The 26,033-nt window shown below is 49.3% G+C and overlaps 1 protein-coding gene across 5 annotated transcripts in view; it reads right to left on the reverse strand.

The window, feature by feature from the left end:
• Positions 1–26,033, reverse strand: part of AGTPBP1 (ATP/GTP binding carboxypeptidase 1) — a 151,618-nt gene that overhangs the window by 19,407 nt on the left and 106,178 nt on the right. For 4 of the 5 annotated variants that reach the window (XM_029055762.2, XM_029055758.1, XM_029055764.2 and 1 more), the window contains 4 exons: positions 22,807–22,936; positions 21,696–21,827; positions 14,906–15,082; positions 8,782–8,939 (listed from right to left, as the gene is read on the reverse strand). In XM_029055762.2, the coding sequence (XP_028911595.1) occupies positions 8,782–8,939; positions 14,906–15,082; positions 21,696–21,827; positions 22,807–22,936 (597 nt within the window). Of the gene's footprint in view, positions 1–6,825; positions 7,202–8,781; positions 8,940–14,905; positions 15,083–21,695; positions 21,828–22,806; positions 22,937–26,033 lie in introns of all 5 variants that reach the window. The other variant, XM_029055765.2, reaches the window with a different exon arrangement.

Raw genomic sequence — 26,033 nt, forward strand, 5'->3', positions numbered from 1 at the left:
CCCTCCACGCCGCTGGGGAGATCCAGCAGCGGGTCTCTGACCCAACTCGGCCATTCTCCCAACAATCGGCTCCCTACAAAACAATGCTGTCTCACAATGACCAACTCCCACAGTCTTAAAAGAGACCACAAAGGCAGCCCCCGGGTTAAGATTTAGGGTTTTCTTGATCCCTAGACAAAGCAGGCACACCCGCCGCCGTCCTCAAAACGCTTGGGAAATTATCACCGCCTCCAGAGTCGCCCCCCGCCCCGGCCTCGGCCTCGAGACGAAAAGCTCCGCGACCTTAAAAGAGACCACGCCAGGCTGTTCCTCTTTGGATAAGGTTTGCATTTTTGCTTACCCCATTACAAATCAAATCACAACTGCCTGCCTGAAAATGCTTGAGAAACGGCTGCGGTTGGACGCTGCGGGGACGGGTATGGGATAATCCTGAATTCCTAGGTCCAAATCTATTGAATTCATATGGTGCAAGGATGCACAACTAAACCCACATACAGGACAGCTCTTCAATGGGCCGGGCTGAGTCTCAGTAATCCGGAGCCATCAGAGGTTTTTCCAAAGCCCTTGTACTGTTTTCATGTGGGAATTCTACAGTTCATCAATCTAATGCAAATTCCTCCCAAGAATTCATTGCAATAAAGAAAACTGGCAGTTATATGTCATTCCCACAATATTCACCCATTCTTCCTTTTTTTTTTTTTTTTTTAAGGGATGCTCTGTAATTCCCACTCGCGATCGGCATCCACTCTGCGCGGATGAAAGCCCCTGGCTTGGGAATCTAAGTGGCTTCTAATTTCCACAGATGAAAGCTGACGAGAAATGAAGCCGATTCAAAAAGGATTGGCCGCTCTCCGGGTTTCAGTGGGTAAGAACTAGATGATCGCTCTGGCTTTCTGTCTCACCCTGGAATCTCATTCACCTTCCTGCTGGCAGTAAGAAATCTGATCAGAGAGCCTCTCTCCATTTGGCCACGGACTCGCGGGGCTGAAAGGAACCTGGAGAGTAGCCATCTGCCCCTTGGCCGGATTGCACTTTAACTGAATCGCATCTGCTTTCCTCGCAAACGTCCCATCTCCGTTGTTATCGCTTTCTAGTCCCTGCCATCTTTTCCTATCCTGAGCCCCCGTCTGAAACTGTCCTATGCCCCTTTCCCTTGTTTTCATGAGGAACAGAGAACGGCTACTCGCCACCACTCACGGATCTTTTGACAATTTCTATTCAGCTGCTACCTCGCCCTTCTGTACTCTGCCCCCAGCTCTGCCACTTGTCAGCTGTGTGACTGCGGGCAAGGCACTTCACTTCTCTGTGCCTCAGTTCCCTCTTCTGTAAAATGTGGATTAAGACCGTGAGCCTCACGTGGCACAACCTGATGGCCCTGTATCTACCCCAGAGCTTAGAACAGTGCTCTGCACATAGTAAGCGCTTAACAAATACCATTATTATCATTATTATTATTACTCCCAATGGGACGATCCTAAACCCTTTCCTCAGAAGACCTAATGCGAATGATTTTCATCGCTCTCCTCTGGACCCTCTTCTTTCGGGTGCTGAGCTCCGAACTGGTTCCCCCAATTCTCTGGGCTCTGCTGCTATCCACACACATTCTTGCTTGTGTCAGTCAATGGCATTTACTGAGCGTGTACTCTGTGCAGAGCACTGTACTGAGCGCTTGGGAGCGGGCAATATAACACTATAACAGACACATTTCCTGCTCACTCTAGGCCAACATCGCTAATTGGGGGAAGCAGCGTGGCTCAGTGGAAAGAGACTGGGCTTCGGAGTCAGAGGTCATGGGTTCGATTCCCGGCTCTGCCACTTGTCAGCTGTGTGACTGTCGGCGAGTCACTTCACTTCTCTGTGCCTCAGTTACCTCATCTGTAAAACGGGGATTAACCGTGAGCCTCACGTGGGACGACCTGATTACCCTGTATCCACCCCAGCGCTTAGAACAGTGCTCGGCACGTAGTAAGCGCTTAACAAATACCAACATTATTATTATTATTAATCACTGTCTGAGACACCTCGGCAGTACTTTCGTCCACAGCCGTCATTCTTCTATTTCTATTAACGTCCGTCTCCCCTTCTAGACGGGAAGTTCCTCACGGGCAGGGGACGTGTCTAACGAGTACCGTCCTCCCCCGAGCGCTTAGTTCAGTAAAACTCTAAGTACACAGACAATTGCTCTCCCCACCTTTCAAAGCCTTATTGAAGGCACGTCTCCTCCAAGAGGCCTTCCCTGACTAAGCCTTCCTTTCCTCTCCTCCCACTGCCTTCCGCGTCACCCCGCCTCGCTCCCTTCATTCCTCCCCCGGTCCCGGCCCCGCACCACTTACATCCATATCCGTCGTTTTATTTATTTCTATTAACGTCTGTCTCCCCCTCTAGACTGTCGGCTCGTTGTGGACAGGGGATGTGTCTGATATACTGTTCCACTGGACTCTGCACACAGCACTCGATAAATAAGATTGCTTCGTACGCGTACTAAGTACACGGTAGAGCGCTCGATAAATACCACCGATTGACTGATCGGCAGCACTGATCGTTCCGGTTACTCGGCCACCAGAGTGCCGTCTAAACAGGGTTTTCCTGGTTGGCATCTGAGGGCTCTGTTTGCCCTTTGAACCCGGTTTTACTATATTGGTGATGACTTGCTACATAAACGCCAGACATTCCAAACGCTGCCCCGTCCGGAGCGGGATGCTGTTCCAAGACGTGCTCGAGGCTATCGGCGTATCACCCTCTAGTGGCTTCTGCCTCATATCTGGAAGGGGTCTAAGCCTGGGGAAAGGGAAAAGGAGAGAAGCGGAAGGCGGGGCACGGAATGAGACTTGGAGAAGCAAAGAGGAAAAGGCCACAGAACGGGGTTGGGGAGGAGGAGAAGAGGGAGGAGGAGAAGAAGGAAAAGGAGGAGGAGGAGGAAGGGGGGGGGCGGGGAGGAAGACGACACAACAAGGGAAGCAAAAGAAGAGCGTTTGAAAAGCCGCGGGAGAAATGTTCCCTCCGCGGGAGGTGGCCAAGAGAAGCAGCGCGGCCTAGCGGAAAGAGCCCGGGGCCGGGAGTCAGGGGACCTGGGTTCTAATTCCGGCTCGGCCAAGCAGATGAGCTCGAGCGCTCGGTACAGTGCTTTGAACACGGTAAGCCCTTAACAAATCCCATTAAAAGAAAAAGACACCCTCCTCTCGAGATCCGCGGCTTGGGATTCTCTGAAGAGTATTAAATCTCTAACGAATTTCACATCTCCAAATTTGCCTACATTTAACACAAATCTAGAACTCCTGTAGATTTTTTTTGGTTTCAAATCCTAAACTGCCGAATTTGGGGGTTTCTTTTTTTAAAAAAATAGTATTTAAGAGTTTACTATGTGTTCTAAGGCTTGGAGTGGATTAAAGGTTATCAGGTTGTACAGAGTCCCTGTTCCACATGGGGCTCACAGTCTAAGTGGGAAGGAGTAGGATTTAATCCCCATTTTATAGTTGAGGAAACTGAGGCCCAGAGAAGTTAAGTGATTTGCCCAAAGTCACAGAGCAAACCAACCGGCACGGCCGGGGTTAGAACCCAGGTCCTCTGACTCCTAGGCTCATAGTGCTCTGCGCACAGTAAGCGCTTAATAAATACGATTGAATGAGGGCCCCTTCCACTTAGACCACGCTGCTTCTTCCCTCTGACCTACTCAAATTTAAACGAGCATTTAATTTCATTTCTCTACAACTGAATTTTGCAGAATTTTTCTTTACATTGCTTAAAAAACATTTATCTGGGGCCCTGGCAAATTTAGCATTTACCCTTTTCTAACTTCTGAAGATTCAAATTCCTCTAAAAATCAGTGAACCAAGTTAAAACCAATACTGCTCATGGAAATGCGCTCAGTCAAACGGGTCAAAGAGTAATGCAAAAGGTTCTTCTCCATTTTGTGCAGCAGCATAGCCTTGGGGAAAAAGCACAGTTGTGGAAGTTGAGAGACACGGGTTCTAATCCCAGTTCTGCCACTTGTCTGCTGGGTGACCTTGGGCAAGTCACTTCACCTCTCTGAGCCTCAGTTTCCTCATCTGGAAAATTGGGGTTCAATACCCGATCTCCCTCCCTTCTGACTGTGAGCCCCATGTGGGACGGTGGCTGTGGCCCAGCTGATTATCCTGTACCTGTATCCTGGTACAGGCTACCTGGTACAGGATCCTCTCTCCTGTAGAGAAGCAGCATGGCTCAGTGGAAAGAGCTTGGGAGTCAGAGTTCACGGGTTCGAATCCCGGCTCTGCCATTTGTCAGCTGGGTGACTGTGGGCAAGTCACTTCACTGTGCCTCAGTTACCTCATCTGTAAAATGGGGATTAAGACTGTGAGCCTCATGTGGGACAACCTGATGACCCTGTATCTCCCCCAGTGCTTAGAACAGTGCTCTGCACATAGTAAGCGCTTAACAAACACCAACATTATTATTATTATTACCTACCCCACTGCTTAGCAGAGTGCCGGTCGCCTAAGTAAGCGGCTTAACTAAAATCACGATTAGCGTTATCATTATTTATCAGCCCTCCAATACTACACTACAACTCACTGCTCGGAACTAATAGTTGCAATGACAACTGGAGCCGACAAGCGGAAAGGGCCCGGGCTTGGGGAGTCAGAGGTCGTGGGTTCTAATCGCGGCTCCGCCATTTGTCAGCTGGGTGACTTCGGGCAAGTCGCTTCACTTCTCTGTGCCTCAGTTAAATCGTGGGTTCTAATCGCGGCTCCGCCATTTGTCAGCTGGGTGACTTCGGGCAAGTCGCTTCACTTCTCTGTGCCTCAGTTACCTCATCTGTAAAATGGGGATTAAGTCCGCGAGCCCCACGTGGGACGACGTGATTACCCTGCACCTACCCCAGCGCTTAGAACAGTGCTTGGAACGTAGTAAACGCTTAACAAATACCATCATCGTTATTATTATTACCCGAAGAAAACGGAGACTGTCACTCTCCCCCGCTTCAAAGCCCAACTAAAATCACATCTCTGCCATTAATAACAATTATAAGGAATGAATTGTGGTATTTGTTAAGCGCTTACTTAATGCCAGGCAGCGTCCCAAGCCCTGGGGTAGATCCAAGACAATCGGGTTGGCCACAGTCCCTGTCCCCCACGAGGCTCGCAGTCTTAATCCCCGTAAATAGATGGGGATGTCCTGCCGTCGCCTCCAACTCTGCTGTCCACATCATTTTTTCTAAAAAACTGCTCTGCCCACATCTCTCCTCTGCTTAAAAAACCGCTCGTGATTACCCATCCACCCCCGCATCAAGCAGAAATCCCTTACCATCAGCCTTAATCAATCACTGAATGATATCTATTGAGCGCTTACTATGGGCAGAGCACTATACTAAGCACTCGGGAAAGGACAATACAACGGAGTGATTTCGCCGCCGATCCCTAGGACACCTCCTCCTTCTGGCCTGGAACTCCCTCCCCATATTCAAAGCTCTCCTAAATATCTTACCTCCCCCCAAGAGGCCCTCCCCCAAACCCACTGTATTTGCACAAATATATCTCCATATTGCACATATAGAGAGAGAGAAGCAGCGTGGCTCAGTGGAAAGAGCATGGGCTTTGGAGTCAGAGATCATGGGTTCGAATCCCGGCTCAGCCACTGGTCAGCTGTGTGACTTTGGGCAAGTCACTTAACTTCTCGGTGCCTCAGTTCCCTCATCTGTAAAATGGGGATTAAGACTGTGAGCCCCACGTGGGGCAACCTGATTCCCCTGTGTCTACCCCAGCGCTTAGAACAGTGCTCGGCACATAGTAAGCGCTTAACAAATACCAACATTATTATTATTATTATCTCCACCTGTAATTTATTCTAATGTCTGTCTCCCCTTTCTTGTGGGCAGGGATCATGTCTTTATTATTTTTAATACTTTATTGTATTGTACTCTCTCAACGGCCTGGTACAGCGCTCCGCGCGCAGAGGAGCAGCACGGCCTACCTGAGGGCGCACTGGCCTGGCACTCAGAGGACCCGGGTTCTCGTACTGCCTCGGTGGCCCCGGGCAAGTGACTTCACTTCTTTGTGCCTCAGCTTCCTCATCTGGATTCAATACCTGTTCTCCCTCCTATATAGACTCTGAGCCCTAGGGGCTTAGTAGAGCGCTCTGCACACGGTAAGCGCTAATAAATGCAATTGAATGAGTGAATGAATTCAACAGACACGTTCCCTTGTCCCCAACGAACTTACGATCTAGATTCGTTCATTCAATCGTATCTATTGAGCGCTTACTGGGTGCAGAGCACTGTATTAGGCGCTTATGAGCACAGACATGTAGCTAACAGGAGTGACCGGCAATAACCCTCTGTTATAGTTGCTGAAAATCAGCCCGTACCCCAAGGTTTGTCTATCCCTTTAAGGCAAGAAAACAGGAGTTCGCGTGCTGGTCCGTTTTCTTTACGAGATCCCTTCAGACCCAGGCCAGTGGCAGCAAGGTGGGGGGGAAAAATGAGGGAAAGCCCATAAAGCAAGAAAGACGCCCCCTCTCCCCCGCACGCTGAGCCATCTCGGACTGACGGTGGGAATTTTGTCTTTTTACCTCTAGCGTCCTCTCCTAAGCCCTCCGTATAGTGCTCTGCACACCGTAGCGTCTCCGTGGTTATCGTTTAGCGATGGGCCGTGTGGAACGAAGCCGAGATGGAGGGGGGGACGCCAGCCGGAGTTTGCTGCGGGGGTGACCCAGGGGCGTCACGACAACAAGCTTTGGGGCCCCTGAGCGTGGGGGACGCCGGCCGCGGGGGTGGGGTCGACAGGAGCGACGCCGGGCCGACGGGGGGAGCTGGCGGGGGAGGGGGGAACGGGGATATGCAATACTTACCTTACCAGCCAGGTATCAGAGCCGGATCCGACGTCGCGATCCCCGAACGGGTCGTGAATTCGGAGACGTCGAAAGCGGTGTTCGCTGTGGCTCGGACAGTCGGAGGTTGAGGAATTCCCGCCTTACGTCCCGCCGCTTCTTCCTCCAGATCGGTCCCCGGATCCTCGCCTTCCTCTCCACCCATACGGCCCCCGGGTTCGGGCTCTCCCCGCATCGGGGTTAGACGGCCGTTTCGGTCGCCCGACCGGTCTGCCGGCCTTCGGCCTCTTCCCGCTTCCGTCCGTCCTCCGCGTCGCTCCCCGGCTCATCTTCCTGAGCCGTCGCCGGGCCGATGTCTCGCCGCTCCTCCCGAACCTTCCAGCGGTTACCCATCTCCCTCCACGCGGAGGAAAAACTCTTTAGCGTCGGCTTTTCCCCACTCTCCGTGGCGGCTCTCTTCGCTTACTATTTCCCAGTGGGGACTCTCCGCTCCTCCCGGGATCTCCTCCTCACTGGCCAAGCCTTTGCTCTCGACCCTCTTTCCGTCCGACCCTTTAAGTCACGCCGCTTATCCCTAGCCGGGATCTCCCTCCCCTCCCGAAGCCACGACCCTCCTCGTCTTTAAAGAGCTCTGAGAATTTCCCCTTCGCCGGGTATACATCCCGGCACTCCAAATCGGACCCACACAACGGCCACCCTCGGCGGTTACGTACTTACGCCCAACCTCGGCCTTTAAATGCATACGGACGCTAAAGTATCTATCGTTACTTCATCCCGCCGCATTCGTGCTTCAGCCAGCTGCTCCCTTGGTTGTCCCTCTTGGCCCCGCCAATTGCCAATACGCTCTGTCCGTCAGTCTCCCTCATTAGACTGAAGCTCCTCGAGGGCAGGGAACATCTGTCTCGCCTCTGTGGTATCTCCCAAGTGCTTACTACGGTGCTTGGCGCTCAGTACGTACCACAGACTGACTGGACCCACTTTGGGCTTCCAAGGGGACGACTGGAGCAGCCGACTGGAGGGCTTGATCTTCCTAAAAGCCCACCAACTGGGGGGACCGGGAGGGTGGGAGGGGGAAACCTGGCACAGCTGTTCCCAAGTAATTCTGCCCCTCATTCTACATCAGAACCATCTTCTAGCAGCGACAACTGAAAGTTGGTCAAAAAGGTATTCAATACTTGCAGGCATTTACCAAACGAAAGGCTGGAACGATTCCATTCTGGACGCCGGACAAATTTAAGGGTTAGTGGGAAAAGAGGAACCGGTCTAGATACAAGTGGTAGGGATCCACTTTGGGGTTTTGCTATTTATAGTGAATGCGTGGATTACTGTATTCTCACTGATGCCGGATTCGAGAGTCCTGAAAACGATACGCTGCCTGGACAGGTAAATTGCATTCCCCCCAAGTCCTAGAAGATGCTAGTTCAAAGAGAGCCTCACCCATTCTCCCATCGTCACAGCTGAAACCGGGCTTCCGTGGGGTTGAGCGGGGAGGAAATGCTCACCTGGCTTTGCCGCCTGCAACTAACTCGGGCCTCTGAGAGGCTTGGAAAGTCACTTGGAAAGCCCGAGCAGAGAGCCTTGGCAGAAACGTACAGAGTCAAGGCCTGACGAAACCCAGAGGAAGCCAGAGGCCTGAGGGAAAACAGCAGGTCGTTGGCCTGAAATGCCAGAGCTTGGCTCTCTAACGACACAGGGACACGATAAAGGACGGAAGGACCAAGAAATGTCATCGACTGAAAAGCGCTCTTCCTTCTCAGCGTAAAGCCGTGGTGGGTTTAACTACCACGGTGGAGACTATGGAGCCCGTGAAACGACCCGTCTCGGTCGACTGAGATTCAAGAGAACGTTACCTTTTCCGGAGACGTCCTAACTGAAATTGCAAGCCCTTCCCAAATATCTCCGCCCCTAAACCCACTTGAACGCTGTGGATGGGGTCGACTTCTTTTACCACGCAACAATAAAGGAGGTCAGTACTACCTTGTTTGCTTGCAGCTGGAGTCAGCCGAGTCGTGGTCCATGTCCGACATGCTGGGGGGCGGAGCCTCTGTGGGGGAGGCCACTTTTTTCAAACGCAACAAAGCCACACAGAATTTGGCTCCCATTTCTTCTAATTCTTTGGTCCCGATCTGCAAACCCTAATGGATGAAACCAAAACCACAGTTGGTTTAAGGTGCTCGACACTCTTCAGCTCAATCAATCAATCCCTGGTATTTATTGAGTGCTTCCCGAGGGCAGAGCACTGCCCTAACTGCATCATCATCATCATCATCATCATCATAATTGGGGTATTTGTTAAGCGCTTACTATGTGCCAGGCACTGTACTGAGCGCTGGAGTGGATACAAGCAAATCGGGACGGACACAGTCTCTGTCCCACGTGGGACTCACAGTCTCGATCCCCATTTGACAGATGGGGATCGACTTCTCTGGGGCCCAGAGAAGTAAAGTGACTCGCCCGAGATCACACAGCAGACAAGTGGCAGAGCCGGGATTAGAACCCAGGACCTTCTGACTTCCAGGCCTGTGCTCTATCCACTAGGCCATGCTGCTTGGGAGAGGACAATGCAAAGGAGTTGGCAATCACGTTCACGAGCTTACAGACTGTATCACTGAAAGAGACGTACATAAATGTTGGGGGGTGGAAAGTGGGACAGATACCAAATGCCCAAATGTCACAGATCCAAATGAACCACAGATCCTGAAACTTGGTTTAAAAGCAAAAGGGGAAAGTACAGGAGAAAAAACTAGTTGCGGAGACTGAATTTTGTTCGGCGGCTCGCCGAACGGCATCTGGGATGAGGATGGCACCAAAAAGTTGACTCTGGATCGATCGCTCGATCGATGGCATTTATTGAGCGCTTCCCGTGTGCAGCGCACTGTACTAAGCACTTGGGAGAGGACAGTGCAACGGAGTCGGTAAACGTGGTGGTTGAACCGACAGGATTTATCAGTATCGTGCTGCGTCGAGGTCAGAGGTAAAGCCGACGATGCTGGAAAATCATTTTAGGGAGCTCCTTTCTGTTCTCACTATAGCCCGTGCGGCCCTTTATCAGGATGAATGGGAATTAATCTGGAAATATGAAGGCTTTGAGAACTGTCATGCAACCAACTCCAACCATAGAGAAGCAGCGTGGCGCAGTGGAAAGAGCACGGGCTTTGGAGTCAGGGCTCATGAGTTCGAATCCCAGCTCTGCCACTTGTCAGCTGTGTGACTGTGGGCAAGTCACTTCACTTCTCTGGGCCTCAGTTCCCTCATCTGTAAAATGGGGATTAAGACTGTGAGCCCCACGTGGGACAACCTGATTCCCCTGTGTTTACCCCAGCGCTTAGAACAGTGCTCTGCACATAGTAAGCGCTTAACAAATACCAACATTATTATTAACTCGGGTCAGTTTAGGCAAGTCTTTTGAAGACTCTGATCCTAAGTTTCCCTACGCTGCTTCTTCCTCTTCGGAGGAATTTTGGAGACTGAATGAAATAGCTCGAGTACGGTGATAGACACAAGGCAGAACCTTAAGTGACTAGGATTTGGGGCAAAAATATAGCCTCGATTCTCCCAAAACAGCTTTCATTACGCCCAAGTGCAGGCTTGAAATTGTTAATGCCGGAATGCTCAAAAGAAAGCCATCTGATTTAAAGATGCCGAAAGGAAAGCATGATACGAATGAACCATCGCAGTAAAGAATGTCGGCCATTGTTTTCTATTTCTATCTCTAAAGAGAAAAACATCATTAGAGACTAAGTAAATACTTCAAAAGATAATTCAAATCGCATCTGACTAAACTGAAAATATAGGCAGTGCAGAATCAATAAGCCCATGGTTAGCACTGTGACATGGTGACAGATTTTTTTCCAGTGTTTGTATAAATATCTATATTTCTATACATACATACATGTATACTGATATAGCTATAGATAATAATAATAATGTTGGTATTTGTTAAGCGCTTACTATGTGCACAGCACTGTTCTAAGCGCTGGGGGAGATACAGGGTCATCAGGTTGTCCCACGTGGCGCTCACAGTTAATCCCCATTTTACAGATGAGGTCACTGAGGCACGGAGAAGTGCAGTGACTCGCCCACAGCCACACAGCTGCCAAGTGGCCGAGCCGGGATTCGAACCCATGACCTCTGACTCCCAAGCCCGGGCTCTTTCCACTGAGCCACGCTGCTTCTCTAATATATGAATATAATATATCAACATACATATCCCTTGCTAAAAAGAAAAATGCATCTGTGGAAACTAAGGAAATCTGTGAGGGCTGGAGCTCAGTCAATCAATGGTATTTATTAATAATGTTGGTATTTGTTAAGCGCTTACTATGTGCCGAGCACTGTTCTAAGCGCTGGGGTAGACACAAGGGAATCAGGTTGTCCCACGTGGGGCTCACAGTCTTAATCCCCATTATACAGATGAGGTAACTGAGGCACCGAGAAGTGAAGTGACTCGCCCACAGCCACACAGCTGCCAAGTGGCCGAGCCGGGATTCGAACCCATGACCTCTGACTCCCAAGCCCGGGCTCTTTCCACTGAGCCACGCTGCTTCTCTAATATATGAATATAATATATCCACATACATATCCCTTGCTAAAAAGAAAAATGCATCTGTGGAAACTAAGGAAATTTGTGAGGACTGGAGCTCAGTCAATCAATAGTATTTATTAAGCACTTACTGTGTGCAGGGCACTGTATTAAGCACTTGGGAGAGTACAACATAACGGAGTTGGTAAACACGTTCCCTGCCCACAACGGGTTTACAGTCTAGAGGGGGAGGCAGACATTAATATAAGGAAATACAGTACGGATATGGACATAAGGAGTGTGGGGCTGAGGGAGGGGGCGCTTACCGCGTGCGGAGCACTGTATTAAGCGCTCGGGAGAGTACAATACAACAATAAACCGACACATTCCCTGCCCACAACGAGCTCACAGTCTTGAGACCGTGTCTTGACCACGACTATCTCAGTGACCGCCTGAAAACCCTCATCGTTTCCTCGCGACTAAAGAGAGCAAATCAAGCTACTACTCAGCCTCCAGAGCATCCGCTTTCGTGGTAATAAATCCTGTGGTTTAAATAGAGTTTTTGGACATCGCCCAGATGTCGCTAGGAAGTTCTACCTAAATGCTTTCATGAAAGCAATCATTTGGCTTTTTAACTTAAAATGGTTCAGACTTCCAGTAGCCTCTATCTGGATTAGATTGGAGTAATTAAAAAGAAAGCTCTTTTTACCGCCTAAAAGCAGCATTAAAAAAACATTCGATAGAGGGAAGGGATAATCATTTCTTGGCCTCTTGTTAGTCTCTCCCAGGATTATCAGCATTAATGAATTGCACGTATCCATTCCGAGGAGAACTCTTCCTAAGGAAAAGCGGTGCTGCGACGGCTAAATCTCCGTCTTAACCACGTGTACGTCCCCCGCTTCCCCGCCGCGGCCTCAAGAGTTCTGCCAATGCTTATTATCTTCGCCGGTGAAGGCGATAACGAGGACAATTTTCTGAAAAGTGACCTGTACCTTATTACTTCTTTGGAAGAGATCAATTGAGACACTCTTTGGTTCTGTTCCTTAATTCTCTAAATAAGTACACCTAGCCGTCCTTTCTATTCAACGAAGACGTCCCTGTGGGTGAAATTCACCCAAGGGGACGGTGTGCGGCTGAAACCTTCCGAGCGCACCAAGCTCACACAAAGACGGTCGTCTGCGGTGCTGTCTCATTTGTTCGCCTTCTGTGAGGCAAAGAGGCCGAAGCCAAAACAGCGCCTGGCGGTGCGCATAAGATCGTTTTCAAAAATACAGGTGATTAAGCTCGTCTCTACTACCGACTGTCGAAGCTCCACGCTACGATCTGAAAGTAACAGTCACCGGGCAGAGTCGTGCTTTCTTTCCCCAGTTTTTATTACAATCTGGGGGTCATTATTTTGGCTCCGTCGATGCCGCATTTTTAGATACCGCTTATCGTACATTTCAATTTTTAATGCCAGCCATTGGGAAGGAGTCCAACCCTCATCTGAGATCCCATTTGTGACAATCTGTTATCCGAGACTCTCAAAAATGTTTGAATACTGTGTTCGTCAGATCCATTTTCCCTGTGGAGAAGTGCACAGAGAGGTAGCCTGTCCACAGACCGACTGTGGGGGTGAGGGAGGACGAGAGATCTAGCTCGGTCTCCTGATCATTAATAATAATTATAATTGTGGTACTTCAATCATATCCGTTAAGCGTCTACTCAGGCACTGTACTAAGCGCTGGGGTGGATACAAGCAAAGAGGGTTGGACACAGCCCCCGTCCCACGTGGGGCTCACGGCCTCGATCTCTATTTTACAGATCAGGGAACCGAGGCACGGAGAAGTGAAGTGACTTATCCAAGGCCACGTGATTGCTAGTCCCTTAGTTCCACCACAACCCCCTCACCTACAGGAAAGCTACAACCTGCTGTGAAAGGTTTATCACGCCTCAGGAGTCTAAAATTGTCAATGTCCAAAATCCCCAAACAGGTCTGTTGCTGGGGTAGAAAAACTGAGCCAGAAGAGACCTCAATTTTGCCTTTTCAGGTAAAGGAAGAGAAGGCTTGGGGGTAGGGGGAAGGAGAATTTTGTGAAGCCAATCACCTTTCCTCCCCAAGCTTCAGGACAGGGCTTGTGTGTCCTACCTCAGGCATGGGAACTTAAGTTTGACCCAAGAAACAACTTCAGAACGGGACTGATGTTAGGCAAGTGCCCCCTCTTTAATTTCAGGGAATTGAAATCAGCCAACCTAGCGAAGCAGCCTGATGCATAAATAACTGAAAGAAAATGGTATCATTTCCCTTTTATATTCAAATATCTAATAATTTCCCATATACGGTCGACTCCCGTATGACCTCCGACTCCCAAGCCCGGGCTCTTTCCATTGAGCCACGCTGCTTCCCCGAAAAGAGGGATGAGAAAAATCTCCCCCTTTTTTTAAATCCCCAGGGCATTGTATTCGAGGATGTGACCTTGTGCTACTCAGCCTGCTATTAATCATGATAATATCCGTGGTATGTGTTAAGCACTTCAGGTGTCAAACACTGTACTAAGCGCTGATATAGAGACAGGATAATCAGGTTGGACGCAGTCCCTGTCCCACATGGAGCAAACAGCCTAGGGGTCTAGAGAAGCAGCGTGGCCTAGTGGATAGAGCACAGGCCTGGGAGTCAGAAGGACCGGCTTCCCATCTCGGCTCCTCCTCTTGTCTGCTGGGTGACCTTGGGTAAGTCACTTCCCTTCTCTGGGCCTCAGTGACCTCATCTGTAAAATGGGGATTAAGATTGAGAGCCCCATGTGAGCCAGGGACTGTGTCCAACCTGATTAGCTTGTACCTATCTCAGCGCTTAGTACAGTGCCCGGCACATAAGTAAATGCCTACCCAATACCACAAGAAAACCAAAAAAAAAGAGGAAGGGAGAGTTGATATAGAATCCCAATTTTACAGTTGGGGAAACCGACTCACAGAGAAATGACTCATCTAAGGTCACCAACAGAGAAGTGGCTGAGTCGGGATTAGAACCCGGGCCCGTGCTCTCTCCACTAGGCCAAAGTGCTTCACGTGTTCATAGGGCAAGCCTAATAAACACACTGAGAAGCAGCGTGCCTCAGTGGAAAGAGCACGGGATTGGGAGTCAGAGGTCGTGGGTTCTAATCCCAGCTCCGCCACTTCTCTGCTGGGTGACTTGGGGGAAGTCGCTTCACTTCTCTGTGCCTCAGTTACCTCATCTGGAAAATGGGGATTAAGAGTGTGAGCCCCACGTGGGACAACTGATTACCTTGTATCCGCCCCCCCCCCCCCAACACTTAGAACAGTGCCTGGCACATGGTAAGCGCCTAAATACCACCATCATCATCACGATGTCTACTCCTGGCTACACCTCTACGCCCAGCATAATAAGACAATGGATAAATTGACCGCCGCACGCGTAATACCTATGCATTGACGTGTATTACCAACTACCGGTTAAAGCTCTAAATAGCCCCGAAATGCCTTTTTAGAATCCGGCTGCAACGCTCTCAGTTAAGGCGAGAAAAATCAGCATTTCGACACTCTACTGCAGGCCGAATCTTTGAGTCCATCGGGCGGTCTTACCTTGTATTTTCCCTGGTCACAACCGCACAGGGTGCTCTCCATGGTGTAGCTTCTTTGAACTCCAATCTCTCGCCAGACGACGACACGAGCGGTAGATTCCTTGGACTTTTCCACAACGAAACTGCAGCTGCTCATAGAGAAAGCCGGGGCGATGTGACTCAGAATCTTCGGTAAATTCTATGGAGCGGTAACGTGAAAAAATACAGTCAAAGCTCCTTCTTCCCAACGGGAGGTGACTGCGCTGTGTTATAAAGAGCTCTGTCTGAAACTGGGACTTACATTTAGAACTCTATTTTTCCTCCTCTCTCACTAGGGACAGAGTTTCTAGCCCAGCTGAAGACGTACGATATCACGCATCCCAGAGGGGCCGACTTAAACCGTTATAATCAATCGATCGATGGTATTTACTGAGCGCTTAGTATGTGCAGAGCACTGAACTAAACTCTTAACAATCATTAGTATGTTGGATCCTCGGGGGGTAGATCCCAAAATATCCTACGGGGAAGAGTGAAGACGGGCTAAAACTGATGCCGGACGGGATCGGGGAAAGGGTGAAAGCGAACGTGGAGAAGTGCTTTGCCAGATGGGAACTTCGAAAAATAGCTAAATCACAAGCAAAACCTTCCATCGTCGTTCCCTTTCTCGTCTTTCCTATGCCTAAAGGAAAAAGTGAGCCGTGTGACTCAGTATTAGAAATTATCAATCCATGGTATTTAGCGAGCGCTTATTAATAATAATGTTGGTACTTGTTAAGCGCTTACTATGGACCGAGCCCTGTTCTAAGCGCTGGGGTGGACAGAGGGGAATCAGGTTGTCCCACGTGGGGCTCACAGTCTTAATCCCCATTTTACAGATGAGGTCACTGAGGCACCGAGAAGTGAAGTGACTTGCCCACAGTCACACAGCTGACAAGTGGCCGAGCTGGGATTCGAACCCATGACCTCTGACTCCAAAGCCCGTGCTCCTTCCACTGAGCCACGCTGCTTCTCATGCTGCTTATTGTGTGCAGAGCACTGTGCTAAGCACTTGGGAGAGTAATAATAATAATAATGTTGGCATTTGTTAAGCGCTTCCTACGTGCAGAGCACTGTTCTAAGCGCTGGGGGAGATACAGGGTCATCAGGTCGTCCCACGTGAGGCTCACAGTTAATCCCCATTTTACAGATGAGGGAACTGAGGCACAGAGAAGTTAAGTGACTTGCCCACAGTCACACAGCTGACAAGTGGCAGAGCCGGGATTCGAACCCATGACCTCTGACTCCCAAGCCCGGGCTCTTTCCGCTGAGCCACGCACAATACAACAGAGCTGGCAGACACAGTCTCTGCTTAGAGTGATCTTAAAGTCTAGAGGGGGGGACGGATATTAACATAAGCAATTTATACTATAGAATTTATAGAAATCTCCCTAAGGGCTTCGGTGCCGAGGGTGGGGTAGCGTGGCGTAGCGTGGCGTAGGACACAGGCCTGGGAGTCAGGAGGTCATGGATTCCAATCCTGGCTCCGCCACTTGTCTACTGTGTGACCTTGGGCAAGTCACTTTACTTCTCTGTGCCTCGGTTCCCTCACCTAAAAAATGGGGATGAAGACCGTGAGCCCCACGTGGGACGGGGACTGTGTCCAACCTGATTAGCTTGTATCTACCCCAGTGCTTGACACATAATAACGCTTAACATTTACCATAAAATAAAATAAAAAAAGGTCTAAGCTATGTCCAAAAATGCTCCACTGAGCCTCGGGCCTCCCAAAAGTGATGCCCAACTGCCGAAATGAAGCACCGCGATGGAGAAATTCCACGCCAACGGCTCTTTGCGGGACATGCTCTGGAAATATCTTCCGGGGCCGCTAAGTCTCCCAACCCATGTGCCAAAACTCCCACCCTTTCTGGCACTTGAAGACGTTCATTCTGAATTTCATCCTAAGAGCTATCTCAGTTACATCTAAAATCAAATGATCCGTTATATTTCCACTAGAATAGGTTCGGGCTCTTAAACCGGTTTAAGCACGACGAAACCGAAATGGAAAGCCTCAAATCTTGTAAGCGTTCAGGAAGGTATGCTTCCAGTCCAGCATTCTTAATGGCTCCCCATTAAAGCCACCTTGGGATCGCCTCACGCTAGAAATAGCAGAAGGATGAGAATACTGATAATATTAATTATGGCATTTGCTAAGCACCAACTATGTCCCAAGAACTGTTCTAAGCGCTGAAGTAGATACAAGGTTATCAGGTTGGACACAGTCCCTGTTCCACATGGGGCTCACAGTCTTAATCCCCATTTTATAGATGAGGGAACTGAGGCAGGGAGAAGTCAAGTGACTCGTCCAAGGTCACACGGCGACAAGTGGCAGAGCCAGGATTAGAACCCACGACCTCTGACTCGCAAGCCCGTGCTCTTGCCACTAGGCCATGCTGCTTCTCTAAGCAAGATAGGTGGAAAGGCTCCAAACCTTGCTTAGAAAGCCCGATCGATTGAACGCCGGGCCGACAGTTCGCTGGGTTTGTTGTTTTTTTTTTAATATTAATGGTATTTGTCAAACACTGTTCTCAGCGCTGGGGTAGATACACGTGAATTAGGTTGGACCCAGTCATTCGTTCAATCTTATTTATTAAGCGCTTACTGCGTGCAGAGCACTGTACTGAGCACTTGGGAGAGTACAATTCAACAATAAACAGACACGTTTCCTGCCCGCAACGAGCTTACGGTCTAGAGCTGGGGGGAAACAGACATTAATATAAATTACAGTTCGTGGTCCGAATAAAAGGTAGACCAGGAGAACTGAGGCCAAGAGAAATGAAGTGACTTGCCCAAGGTCACACAGCAGACAAGTGGCAGAGCCGGGATTTAAACCCAGGTCTCCCAGGCCCGGGCTCCTTCCCCTAGGCCACGCCGCTTCTTGTACCCTCAGTGATTTTAGAGAAATGGAGGGGACAGGTTCCAAAGTTGGCATTCCTCGCACTAGATCGCATCCATTTATTTTCTTCTAGGAGGGAAATATCACGGCGTTTAGCATTCTAAACTAATTTATACGGGCGGGACATCGCAGTGTTTTCCTTCCCAAAACATATACGCCGATGGGTGTGTTAGCGCACGTAAAAGCAGACTGCGCGTTATTCCTTCAATTAATTAATTAATTAATGTTGGTATTTGTTAAGCGCTTACTATGTGCCGAGCACTGTTCTAAGCGCTGGGGTAGACATAGGGGAATCAGGTTGTCCCACGTGGGGCTCACAGTCTTAATCCCCATTTTACAGATGAGGGAACTGAGGCACGGAGAAGTTAAGTGACTTGCCCACAGTCACACAGCCGACAAGTGGCAGAGCTGGGATTCGAACTCATGAGCCCTGACTCCAAAGCCCGTGCTCTTTCCACTGAGCCACGCTGCTTCTCCTAATCAATCAATCGTATTGATTGAGTGCTTACTGTGTGCAGAGCACTGTAATAATAATAATGTTGGTATTTGTCAGGCGCTTACTATGTGCCGAGCACTGTTCTAAGCGCTGGGGTAGATACAAGGTCATCAGATTGTCCCACATGGGGCTCACCGTCACAAGGCCCCTTTTCCAGAGGAGGGAACTGAGGCCCAGAGAAGTGAAGTGACTTTTCATTCATTCAATAGTATTTATTGAGCGCTTACCATGTGCAGAGCACTGTACTAAGCGCTTGGAACTTGCCCAAAGTCACACAGCTGACAAGTGGCGGAGCCGACTCCCAAGCCCGGGCTCTCTCCACTAAGCCACGCTGCTTCTGTACTGAGCGCTTGCCTCTGGTACTATCTTATTTTTCCCTTATCATTACGACTGTGAGAAACCGAGAGGTTAAAAACGCAATGGGCCGGCTTTCGGACGGACCCGATTTTGAGGGATGATCCCGGTGGTAGCATTCATTCAAGAGTATTTATCGAGCGCTTACTATGTGCAGAGCACTGGACTAAGCGCTTGGAACGGACAGTTCGGCAACAGATGGAGACCGTCCCGGCCCAATGACGGGCTCACGGTCTAAAATGCCTGACTATTAAGAGAGTCTAGTAGCTCGCTAGATCCAAATGCTAGAAATCGGATGAGTAGAAAAGGCTCCAAATAAGATTTAATCTCATACGTCTGGAAGCAGGATTTGAGTGTCTCGGACGCGGTTATTCAAAAGCGAAAACCTGAGGGTTGTGAATTTGAAGGCACCACTAGGGGGAACTACAGTTTCAGAGTTTCATTTTTTTAAAAAAAATACGTAATATTCAAAAACATTCATTCATTCAATCGCATTTATTGAGCGCTTACTATGTGCAGAGCACTGTACTAAGCGCTTGGAATGGCCAAATCGGTAACAGAGACAGTCCCTGCCCTCTGACGGGCGCACGGTCTAAAACATCACCACCTAGCTCGACGAACTGCCCTTTTATCTTCATCTAAAAGTATTCATTTGATAGCAATACTATACATTCATTCAATCGCATCTATTGAGCGCTTACTGGGTGCAGAGCACTGTACTAAGCGATCGGGAGAGTCCAATATAACACTAAGCAGACACATTCCCTGCCCACAGCAAGCTTCCTGGTGTGGAGTTAGTTCCTTTAGGGGACAGCACAATATAAAGGATGGATCATCATTAATGATAGTAATACGATAATAATAATAGTCATGATAATAAATATGAGAAGCAGGACGGATCGAGGATGGGCCCGGGAGTCAGAAGGACCTGGGTTCTAATCCCAGCTCTCCACGTGCCTGCTGTGTCACCTTGGGCAAGTCACTTCATTTCTCTGGGCCTCAGTCCCCTCATCTGGAAAAGGGGGATGAAGACTGTGAGCCCCATAGGGGACAGGGACTGTGTCCAACCTGACTAGCTTATATCTACCCCAGAGCTTAGCAGAGCGCCTGGCACATAAGAAGCGTTTAACAAATGCCTTAAAAATAATAACAATTATGGCGTTAAAAAATTTTACAATGGAAATACACTTCACCATAATATCTAGTGTATTTTTTTAGAAAAATGAGCTCACTTTGACTCTTTGAGAAATGCCCCGGGAACTAGTCTAGTTAACTGTACTTATTTTTCCTGAAGAGAGAGGTAAAGGTTCTCTCGTTTCATCAAGAGAGGAAGTTCAGTATATCTTCCGGCAAATGAATGGAAACTGAAAAGCACCATAGGAGCTTCGGTAATACGGTTCACACTGATAAAAGGAAATTACTCAAGAATTCCCTAAGAAATTTTGGGAAATCTGAGGGATTGGATCAGGAAAAAGCTAAGCAGCATAATTCCCGAGACAAGCACGGGTAGGGGTAGAAAAGCGATCCCCATCATCGAAAGGACCTGCCTCTCAAGCACCGTTTTAGGATAGACAAGGTTAAGTCAAGTAATAGTAGCAACCGATCAATAGTAGTTATTAAGCGCTTATCATGCGCAGAGCACTGTCCTAAGCGCTTGGGAGAGTCCAATTCAACAGAATTACCGAACACACTCCCTGCCTATAATGAGCTTACAGTCTAGAGGGAGAGACGGATGCTAACATAATCATTTATATATATATTAATATTATTAATTGTATTTATTGAGCACTTCCCGTGTGCAAAGCATTGTACTAGTATAAATATGGTATGTATATACACACGCATACATGTATACATGTATATATAGATATATGTATATCTATATATACATATACAGATATATCTATGTATATATAGATATATATATACATGTATATCTATATAGATATGCCTGTATATATAGATTAGCAATAGGAGGCAATCTGTCACGAATGAAGTTAAACGAGGGCCCAGACCTTTTGAGAAAAGAATGATCATCCCTTTAACAATTTCTTCCACCCATAGATCACGGACGGAGAGCTAATTAGTCACATAATTGTCCCTAAAAGTTTCCTATTTCAAAGCAAATGGAGATGGTCGCTTAAGTGGCAATGAATTCTCCCGACAGATCTCTGATGTGTCCTTCGGATACTGCCGAGGTCAAAAGGGATCACCCGGCTAAGTCCGATGGTGAGAAACCTCCTTGCGGGAAGGGAGATGGGATGAATTGGGGACCCGAGACCGAAGGGACAAGGGAGGGCTCCTGGCGGAAAGAGCACCGGCTTTGGGAGTCAGAGGTTCGAATTCCAGCTCTGCCACTCGGCTGCTGGGCAAACTTGGGCAAGTCGCTGAACCTCTCTGTGCCTGTTTCCTTTCTTGCAAAACGGGGATTAAATATCAGTTCTCGCTCCCTCTTCGACCGTGAGCCCCTGTGGGGCAGGGACTGTTTCTGACCTGATTAACTTTGTTTCTAACCCAGCGCTTAGAACAGGGCTTGGCAATCACAGAAAGCACTCAGATACCGCAATTATTATTATCAACTTGGGCGTCCAGGTACTTCCGTGTACTTTTCCATGTCAAAGGTTGGGGCCTCTAGACCTACCTTTGGATTTTTTGTTGTTTTTCTCCTTTTTTTAATGGCATTTTTTTATGTGCTCACTCTGTGCCGGACACCGTACTGAGCGCTGGAGTAGATAAAGGTTTGATCGGGTTGGACACAGTCCACGTCCCACTTTGGGACTCACAGTCCTAATCCCCATTCTACAGACGAAGTACCTGAGGCCCAGAGAAGGGAAGTGGCTCGCCCAAGGTCACGCAGCAGGCACGTGGCGGAGCCGGGATCAGAACCCAGGTCCTTCCGCCTCCCAGGTCCGTGCTCCTTCAATGAGGCCACGCCGCTTCCCTATCCACGGCTTAGTTCCCTCCTGCCCGGCCCAAGGAATAGATGAATTATAGACTCTCTTTGGGGAGCCAAGCCACTGTAACTCTCACCCTGTATCCAAGGTCTTCGACCACCTCTCGGGAGGAAGAACTACCGTCAGTTTGCAACACGGTCTCCTTAATACTGCAGCCGTACATAAATACGTTCTTCTTGCGAGAATGGCCGTGATAATCACAAAATACCTGCGGATGAGAAAATCGGACTCAGTGACTAGAACCTCCTAGTTTGAAGAAGCTGACCCGTTCCCGAACGACTCTGGATTCTGCGCACCAGAATATGACAATACAGTCGTCTCTCTGCAGCTCCCTAGTTCAGCTAAAATTTCAGGACCTACGACGCAGCTCTCCCTAAAGGGGATGCTGGAAGTTTAATGAATTGATAGGCAGATAACGTCCAGATGCTCAGGGCGGCTCATTTTTGAACTGAAAAACGGGCGCCGAGATCGCGAGCCATCTGTAGAGAGATTGTCCCAAAAGGTGGATTCGATCATTTACAGAATTATAAGAACCTGGTAATATTTCTTAAGAAGTGGCTGAAAACCCAGGTATGCGAAAGAAACGGAAAGGGCATCGTAAGCCAATATGTTCTCTCACTACGTAAATGTCACTGCTGGGGGGGGGGGCCGGGGTGGGGGGGCTTTCTAATTTTGAGGGCTGACCAGAAATCCTTCACTTTTATACCCAAGGGACTTCTCGGCACAGATGGAGTAATGACTCTACGGATCTGGGAATTGAAGAATTCAGACGATACGGAGGCTAGTCTAGAGATCCTCAGGCTCCGGGCCATGAGACCCTCAGCGTATTACAACCAATAAGCTGGTGTCATTAAAACGTACGGAACGAATTCAGAGGAAAACAGACAACCTAAAATTCTCTATCTTTTCCGGCAATTCCATCGGCCTTAAAAGGGAAATTGAAAAACCCTATCGTGTGAAGGTGCACGAGGGAAATGAATGCGTCTCAAGCATCGCTTAAGGAGCTCGCTGGTTCCCAAAGCCTGAAGACCCGTGTGCTTCGGCTTAAAAAATACCTGAAAGGAATGAAGAGCCGCACTGGTCATTTACAGAGGAGTCTGTCACTCTAGAAAACCAAGTGTTTGCCCGGTTGACTGAAAATTGCATCTCCTAGGCTAGGCAGATGAAAAGCAAGAGCTGACACTCACCAGAGGTAAATGCCTTATGGAAGCCAGGTACTGTAGCAGTCCCTTCGCATGATAAATGGTCGGATGCAAATCCGGACTGGGGTACAACCACTGTCTATTCAGATCTTCTCCACTCAAAGAACAGCGGTGACTGCAAATACAAACGATAAGTTACCTCATCTGTAAAATGGGGATTAACTGGGGTAGATACCCCTGTATCTACCCCAGCGCTTAGAACGGCGCTCTGCACATAATAAGCGCTTAACAAATACCAACATTATTAAACCTGGTCACCCCACAAACCCTCATTATGCATATACCTGTACATATCTGTGATCTATTTATTTATCCATTTCTATTCATGTCCGTCTCCCCCTCTGAACTGTGAGCTCCCCGCGGGCGCGCATGCGTCCGTTTTATGTTCTACTGTACTCTCCCAAGTGCTTAGACTCGCGCACGATAAGTGTGCAATAAATACGACTGAACGAATGAATGTACTCTATTTTTAGGTCTCTGTTAAGCGCTTACTTGGCGCCAGGCACCGCACTAAGCGCTGGCAAGCAAATCGGGGTGGACACGGTCCCCGCCCCACATGGGGCTCCCAGTCTTCATTACCATTTTCCCGAAGAGCGACCTGAGGCCCTGCGAAGTGAAGCGAGTTGCCCGAGGACGCACGGCAGAGCCGAGATTAGATCCCAGGTCCTCCGACTCCCAGGCCCGGGCTCTAGCCACGGGGCCGCGCTGCTTCTCTAAAATGCTCTCGAACCAAAGCTTTCCCCGGTCTCTTCGGTGCCTGTACCAAACGGGTACGGGTAGGAGGATGGGGCGAAGTAACGCTGTCCCCGTATCGGACTTCGGAACGATTAAAATTTCCATTCTGCTATTCTGTAAAATTCCACTTAGCCAATTCCTTGATATTCTAAATACGGGAACATTGTTTCGGCAGTTTCTACCTTAGCAAAGTGAAGGTTCCAACTAATGGTCTGATCGGGAAAGGCTCAGGATAACGAGGATAATAATAATAATAATAATTCTGGTACTTGGCAAGTGCTTACTACGTGCCGAGCACTTTTCTAAGCGCTGGGGGAGATGCGTGTTAATCGATCAGCCGATCGAGTATCGAGCGCTTACTATGCGCAGAGCACTGTAACTAAATGCTCAGGAGAGGACGACAGGTGCCCTGCCCACAGTAAGCTTAAAGTCTAGCGGGGGAGACAGACAATAATAATGACAATTTATAATATATAATTTAACGATATATTTACGATGTGGGCGGGGGACATACGAATGATACTACGAATAATAATTGTGGCATTTGTCATAGGTTCTAATCCCAGCCCCCCCACCTGTCAGCCGGGTGACTTTGGGCAAGTCACTTAACTGCTCTGTGCCTCAGTTACCTCATCTGTAAAATGGGGATTAACACTGTGAGCCTCACGTGGGGCAACCTGATTACCCTGTATCTACCCCAGCGCTTAGAAGGGTGCTCGGCACATAGTAAGCGCTTAACGGATACCAACGTAATCAATAATTAAGCACCTTCTATGTGCCAGACGCTCTACTAAGCGCTGGAGTGGATGCAAGCAAACCGGGTAGGACACAGTCCCTGTCCCACATGGGGCTCATGGTCTCAATCCCCGTTTTTACAGATGAGGGAACTGCGGCCCAGAGAAGTGAGGTGACTCGCCCAAGGTCACACAGCAGGCAAGTGGCGTAGCCAGGATTAGAGCTCAGGTCCTTCTGACTCCCAGGCCCGAGCTCTATCCGTAGACCACAGGAGAGAAAACTCCAAGGATGAGCCATCGACTCCCGTGTATTGACTCTCCCAAGCGGCTACCGCAGTGCCCTTCACATAATAATTATTATTACCGTCAATAATCGGATGGATTGATCTGGCCATCCAACTGGGCACCACTCTGCAGCTCCTTCTGCTCACTTTAAACGTCTGGCCTCCCCCAACCAAGCAAGAGCGCGCTCGGTACATGTTCGATTTAGGCCGCGGAGTTTGAGGTGATTCACCCCATGCTCCCCTCCCTTACCGACTCTATCTCCCCCCCCCGCCACAAAGCCTTCTTGAAGGCCCACCTCCTCCGAGAGGCCTTCCCCTTCCGGGCCCTTATTTCCTCTATTCCCACTTCCTACCGCGTCTACTACTACTTAGGGAAGCAGCGCGGCTCAGTGGAAAGAGCCCGGGCTTCGGAGTCAGAGGACATGGGTTCGGCTCCCGGCTCCGCCGCTCGTCAGCTGTGTGACCGCGGGTGAGTCACTCGACTTCTCCGCGCCTCAGTTACCTCATCTGGAAAATGGGGATTAACTGTGAGCCTCACGTTGGACAACCCGATGACCCTGTATCTCCCCCAGAGCTTAGAACGGTGCCCTGCAAATAGTAAGCGTTTAACAAATACCAACGTTATTATTAGTATTACTTGGATTTGCACCCTTTAATCGCCCCTCCCTCGACGCCACAGGACTCCCGCCCACACCCGTCATTCCTCTCTTTACCGTGTTGTCTGTCTCCCCCTCTAGACTGTCAGCTCGCGGCGGGCAGGGAACGCGTCTACCAACTCCGTTGAGCCGTACTCTCCCGACCACCTAGAACACTTCTCTGCACGCGGCAAGTGCCCGATAAATACCCCGGATTGAGGGATCTGTAATTTCCTTGAACGTCTACCCGCCCCTCTACACTGTGAGCTCGCTGTGGGCGGGGAACGCGTCTACCAACGCTGTTGCGTTATCCTTTCCCAAGTGTTTAGTACAGTGCTCCGCCCGCACTGGAAGCGCTCAATAAATATCACCGACTCGGGCACGGGCAGTTGCATCAGTGTCCCGGGGATCAACAGCAATGAAACGGTCAGCCCGAGAGTAACAGAGGAATGAGAAGCAGCATGGCCTAGTGGATAGAGCCCGGGCCTGGGAGTCGGAAGGTAACGGGTTCTAATCCCGGCTCCGCCACCTGTCCGCTGTGTGACCTCGGGCAAGTCACTTCACTTCTCTGGGCCTCGGTTACCTCATCTGGAAAATGGCGATCGAGACCGCGAGCCCCATGAGGGACAGGGACTGTGTCCAACCTGATTTGCTTGTAACCACCCCAGCGCTTAGTACAGTGCCTGGCACGTAGTAAGCACTTCACAAATACCATCATAACAATGATTGTTATTATTAATGAGCCCCCTGTGGGACAGGGACTGTGTCCAACCTCATAAGCTTGTACCCACCCCGGTGCTTAGAACAGTGTTTGGCACAGAGTC

Source organism: Ornithorhynchus anatinus, chromosome X5 (genome assembly GCF_004115215.2).
Source record: "Ornithorhynchus anatinus isolate Pmale09 chromosome X5, mOrnAna1.pri.v4, whole genome shotgun sequence".
NCBI classification, from domain to species: Eukaryota; Metazoa; Chordata; class Mammalia; order Monotremata; family Ornithorhynchidae; genus Ornithorhynchus; species Ornithorhynchus anatinus.